We start from the raw sequence: 6,000 nt of genomic DNA, 5'->3' as shown, positions 1-6,000 counted from the left end.
TCTGACCCCTGTTTCCATCCAGGGGGTCGGTGTGGACATTGTGGAGGATTATAAGTACCTTGGGGTACACATGGACAATAAACTGGACTGGGCAAAGAGCACTGACGCTCTCTACAGGAAGGGCCAGAGTCGTCTCTATTCCCTGAGGCGACTGAGGTCCTTCAACATCTGCCGGACTATGCTCAGGATTTTTTATGAGTCTGTGGTTGGTAGTGCAATTCTCTATGCTGTTGCATGCTGGGGCAGCAGACTGAGGATGGCAGACGCCAACAGACTCAACAAACTGATCCGCAAGGCCAGTGACATTGTGGGGATGGAGTGTGACTCTCTGACGGTGGTGTCAGAGAGGAGGATGCTGAAGAAGCTAAGGACTATCATGGACAACGTCTCACACCCACTCCATGATGTGCTGGTCAGTCACAGGAGGACGTTCAGTGGGAGACTCATACCACCAAAACTCAGGACTGAACGATACAGGAAATCATTCCTGCCTGTGGCCATCAACCTGTACAACTCCTCCCTCTGAATGGCCCTTGGACTTCACTGTCACTGTCTGTTCTGTTGTATATCTTACTATTTCAGTTTGCACATTCAACATTCAGTACATAGTACATAGTAATTCTAATATATATTTTACATCTCAATTTTGCACATCCAATTGTATTGCTGTACATTTTATATTGTTGTACATTCATTGAGTGGATATTTCTGTATATTTCTTATTTACATATATCCTTAGTATTAATATTCTGTTTCTTTTATATTGTCTTTATATATATATATATATATATATATATATATATATATATATATATATATATATATTCCTTCTCGTCCTTCTTTCTAATTTTATTCTAATCTATAATTATGTTTTGCATGGAGCACTGCTAAAAACAATTTCCCCTCGGGGATAAATAAAGTTATTCTGATTCTGATTCTGATTCTGATTCTGATTCTGTGTTTCATCTTAAATGCTTCATTTTCTGACCACGGCAAAGAATCTACTCAACCATCACATCTCATTGAAGCTGAACAGTGTGTGACCCCCTCTAGTGGACGTTGTGGAGGATTCAGTTGTGTTTGCTCCAAAGGTTTTTGTACAGAGTTTTGGTGTTTCCTGTCACTGTGGGCTGCAGAGCACAGTAGTACACAGCAGAGTCAGACAGCTGAAGCTTCTGGATCTTCAGAGGAACTGACTTATCCTTGATTGTAGCATTAAATCTGTCTTTGTCAAACTCTTCAGCATTTTCTGCTGTTTTTGAGAAACGTTTCAGCATGAACTTTGGGAAACTGTTCACTTCTTGTTTGTACCAGAACAGATAGGAAGTTGGGCTACTGGTCTCAAAAGTACAGTCCAGTGAAACTGTGTGTCCTTCAGTAGCAATGACATCTTCTTTTGTCTGGGTCACTCTGTCTTCTCCTTTACACTCTGAGGAAGAAGAGAACATGCAGAGGAAGAGATGAATCAATAAAGATGATTGATTAAAGTTCCATCATCAGAGTCAGACACACAGACATTCAAGACTTTTCAAAGGAAATGTGATGTTTTATTTCTCACCAAAGCAAAGAGCAGCCAGAATAATCCACAGCCAATGTTCCATCTGTACAACAAGGTTGAAATGAAGAGGAGAAAGTAGGTGATGTTCAACATTCAGTGTGAGAATGCTTCTCTTCACAGCAGCACTTCTTATTGACACAATGGTTGAACACAGTGCACAAGTAGTGCAGCGCCTACTTGATAATGTGGCCCTCTAGTGGAGGTAAAAAGTTGAGTCCAACAGTGTGGAACAAAGGCCTCCAGCAGCTTGTCAGTGTGTCAGCTTGTGTTTTTGTACAGAGTTTTGCTGTTTCCTGTCACTGTGGGCCTCACAGCACAGTAGTACAGAGCAGAGTCAGTCACTGCAGCAGAGGAGATCTGCAGATCCATTTGGGTTTGATCCTCACTCACTTTAACAGACAGTCTGGAGTCTGGATTAGATATTAGATTTCCTGTTCCTGAGTGAGAGATGAGGAACTCTGGTGGTTTTCCTGGATATTGTCGATACCAGTAAAACTCATCTCCAACAGTTGCCTGTTTGGAGTATTTGTAGGACAGAGTCACAGTGCTGTCTTCTAAACTGGACTCTTCTTTGTTGACTGGACTGAGTTCTTGACAGCTGACACCTAAACAAAGAGATAACTCTGTTATAGCATGTTGTAAAAGTCTGACTAAATGAATGACAGACAACAAACATTTGACTGAAGCTTTTTGGTGCTGCATGATGGAACATACCTGTTAGAATGGAAAGAAACAGGAGAGAAAACACACAATGATGCAGAGACAGCATGTTGAATAAAGGTAATGTTTGTGGTTTGTGTGTTGAACTCTGCTGAATATGGAAGCTCCTCTCTCTTCTGTAGTTCAGTAACAGCTCAGCTCCTCCCTCAATCTCTCCGTCTCCTCTTAGATCTGGATTTCCTCTTCTCTCTGTTTCTCTTCCTCCTGGTTAACAGACTGCTAGCAGCACTTTGTTCCAGCTGGAGGTGAGAAGGTTTTTCTCTGTTTCTGTGGTTCCTTTATGAGAGGAGTTACAGGAAGGACGTTGCATTGATTTACAGGATGGATCACATTTTCACATATAATAAACAACTGCTAAAATCACTGAATCGTAATGAAATATATGATCAAATATTGTAAGCAAAGCAAGTGAAATTGATGTGTTTTAAAAGGATTTGATTTAAGAAATGTGTCATTTGAACATGAGAGGACCCAGGATTGAACCCTGTGGTACACCACAAGAAATCACAGGCAGAGAAAACAAAAGATAAACTTGTTTTATAAAGAAAATAATCAAATCAATCAAAACCTGAGTCTGTGATGCAACTAGTTCATGGACATGGGTGAATACTTGATTGTGAAGAGGGACGGAGTCACAGCCTCCGTTTACAGCTCGACTCAACACGTTAACAAGCTGACATGTAATTACAACAAAGTCAACGTCAAAGTGTTTTATTGTCATATGCACAGCAAGAAACAAGTTTCCTTGTACAATGAAATTCTTACTTTGCTGTCCACGAGAATGCCAGGATAAAAAAGATATATAAAAAGCAACAATATCAAACCAAGAGCAATTTAAAGAATCAAAGATAAATAAATAAACAAATCCGAGATAAATGAACAGAACTGCAACAGCTATAAGCAGAAATTGCAAATGACTATATACATAATTTCAATAGCTATTCACGTAGTGCAAAGTGGTGTTATGTGCAAACTGGTAGGTGTAAACAGTCGACAGTAGCATGTGCAAATTGGTCAAAGTAAACATTAAACAGTAAGTAAACATTAAACAGTAAGTGTGCAGTCCAAAAATGGTAGAACTAAACCGTAAAAAAAACCAAAAAAAAAAACAGTATAGTACACAGTGGAGAATAAAGTGTGAGGTACAGTGCAGTTATGAATGCAGCTGAATGAATGAATGTTGCCTAACCCTAACCCTCTCTGCCGTCCATGACTTCCTGACAATGGACACATCGACAGACATTGTTCCTGATGTAGTCTGTCTCAGTTATCCTGTGAGTCCATGATTTAGTCTTTACTGATAACCATGGAGGTTTTATTGTACTCTTTAAATATGAAATGAAGGTCAGATCCATTGATTGAAGTCAAATGTTGAACCAAGAGAAGTGACGTCACATCCACAGGTTTATATGGCAGCGTGAAAAGTCAACAGAACATTGTGCTTTAGTTCATCTAAAAGTTAGGATCCTCCCTAAATCTGTCCTATTTCAGCTCTCATGAAAATGTTTCATGTCAACAAACGTTGAAAAAATATGTTGTTGCACGTTGCCATGGTTACCTTGGTGAACTATAATTGTGAATGAATAAGTTTTCAGTGGTTTAATTTCTGAAGCTTTCCATCACAGTCCTGTCTGAGAGGACAGTGAGTCCAACAGTGTGTGACTCCCTCTAGTGGACGTTGTGGAGGATTCAGTTGTGTTTGCTGCAAAGGTTTTTGTACAGAGTTTTGGTGTTTCCTGTCACTGTGGGCGTCAGAGCACAGTAGTACACAGCAGAGTCAGTCACTGCAGCAGAGGAGATCTGCAGATGGACTTGATTTCTCTCCTCATTCAGTTCAGCGGTTAGTCGAGGGTTTGGAGGTTTTGCTGTCAACACTGAAGGATCCTTTGTATCAGTGATGAGCAGAAGGAACTGAGGAGCTGATCCAGGATCTTGTCGGTACCACTGGAGGTTATTGGCTTTAACTGAATAGTTACAGGACAGAGTCACACTCCGGCCCTCTGATGAAAACTCTTCAGGTCTGCTGGCAGTAATATCATCTTCCAAGGTGTGACCTAGTGAGGGAAACAACATGTTGTGTTGAGAGTTCAGTTCCAAAGTGAGAAATCCATCATTTGAAAAATATCACACATTGACATTGTTATGTGAAAACGATTGATGCTGTTTAGTGATCAGTTATTAGTGATGAAGTGATCACATGGAGAATAGCATCTTTGAAATGTTGAAATGTGAACTCATTCACACTGGATCTGTTTTCTTGTCAGAAACATACGAACCTACGAGAGTTGAAAAGAACAAAATAGCAGTGAGTGTTTCCATGTTTAGAGGTGAAACGTTGTCACTGGATGTTCAGTATGAAGGAGTTCTGTGAGTTGTGTTTGGTCTGATGTTCACAGCTGGAATCAAACAGTTAGGAGGAGGAGACTCATGTTTCAGATTATCTTCATTTCTGAAGCTCATCATCACAGCCGTGTCTCAGCAGTGAAAAGACTGTAGACTGTTTCATCACATCCCATTGAAGCTGAACAGTGTGTGACTCCCTCTAGTGGACGTTGTGGAGGATTCAGTTGTGTTTGCTGCAAAGGTTTTTGTACAGAGTTTTGGTGTTTCCTGTCACTGTGGGCGTCAGAGCACAGTAGTACACAGCAGAGTCAGTCACTGCAGCAGAGGAGATCTGCAGATGAAACTCCTTTTTCGATTGATCTTGTTCAACAGACAACTTTGCTGTTTTTTCTGAATATCCTGAGATTAGAAACTGTGGAGATGATCTGGACTTCTGTTGATACCAGAAGACGTAGTCAGCAGATCCTGAATATTTGCAGGAGAGAGTCACATTGTCTCCTTCCAAAGCCAACATTACGTCTTTAAATGGCTTCACTAAATCCTCCGAGGATCCTGAAAAGAACAAAGATATTTTTCACTGTGACATTTTCTTTAACGTCGGTGTCGTCCTAGAAAAACGTTCTCAAAGCGTGAAATGGTTTTGAATGATGTCTGACGATCTTGTTGAAGTTGACTCACCAGTCTGAAACATGAACATCATGATCCAAACTAAAAGGAGCTGCATTATTTTCCTCTTGTCCTGAATGAACAATAGACAGAACACAGCAGCTCTTCACTTCCAACATGAAGCCTTTCACATTCAGCTGTGGAGCTCCTCCTCCTGCTGTGGTCTGTTTGCATTCAGGCTGATGGAAGCTTGAGAAATGACAGAGATGCTGCAGTCGTCATCGTCGTCATCGTCATCATCATCATCATCATCATCATCATCATCATCATCATCATCATCATCATCATCATCCAAATTGTCCTGACTGAATCTGTGGAGAAACAACTTTCTGAAACATCCAGAAGCTCAGCTGCATACTGCCCTTCAGGAGGATGCTCACAGACTCACACACCAAAGCGCTGATTGTGTTTTGTAATCTTATTAAATATACATCCATACATTTAAATGTAAGATTAAGATTAAGTATAAGATTAAGATTATTAAGATTAAGATTACTTTATGAATCACAGCACACACATGCTACAGGGAGGAGGAGACTGTACACACGCCATTCATTATGTGAAATTATTTTTTCCGCGTTTGACCCACCCTCGGTCCGTCGTTCCTCCGTGGCAGACCAGGAGCGGTGGGCTGCCAGCTGCCAGCCGATGCCGGTGCCCGCGCCCGGGGACCCATCCTTTTTCACCGTTGGTCAGGTGGTGATCTTTTTGCA

The 6,000-nt window shown here is 41.0% G+C and overlaps 1 protein-coding gene across 1 annotated transcript; it reads right to left on the bottom strand.

Annotated features, from left to right (window-relative positions):
- Nucleotides 1–1,816: 1,816 nt before the first annotated feature.
- On the bottom strand, nucleotides 1,817–4,781 carry LOC139338728 (uncharacterized). The gene is made up of 4 exons (XM_070973971.1): nucleotides 4,555–4,781; nucleotides 3,999–4,332; nucleotides 2,273–2,334; nucleotides 1,817–2,163 (listed from the first exon to the last, which is right to left on the bottom strand). Exons 1-4 carry the CDS (start codon nucleotides 4,595–4,597, stop codon nucleotides 1,817–1,819), a joined length of 786 nt encoding a protein of 261 aa, XP_070830072.1. The 5' UTR covers nucleotides 4,598–4,781.
- Nucleotides 4,782–6,000: the final 1,219 nt, after the last annotated feature.

This window comes from Chaetodon trifascialis, chromosome 11 (assembly GCF_039877785.1).
Source record: "Chaetodon trifascialis isolate fChaTrf1 chromosome 11, fChaTrf1.hap1, whole genome shotgun sequence".
Lineage (NCBI taxonomy): Eukaryota > Metazoa > Chordata > Actinopteri > Chaetodontiformes > Chaetodontidae > Chaetodon > Chaetodon trifascialis.
This window is presented reverse-complemented; position numbering and strand designations above follow the sequence as displayed.

Bases quoted from the DNA above. Each gene is read 5' to 3' on its own strand.
- LOC139338728 (XM_070973971.1), bottom strand. From the start codon at position 4,597: ATGGAAACACTCACTGCTATTTTGTTCTTTTCAACTCTCGTAG. The intron at 4,333-4,554 runs GTTCGTATGTTT...TTCCCTCACTAG, and splicing joins GTTCTTTTCAACTCTCGTAG to GTCACACCTTGGAAGATGAT. The intron at 2,164-2,272 runs GTATGTTCCATC...CTCTTTGTTTAG, and splicing joins GTTTCTTTCCATTCTAACAG to GTGTCAGCTGTCAAGAACTC.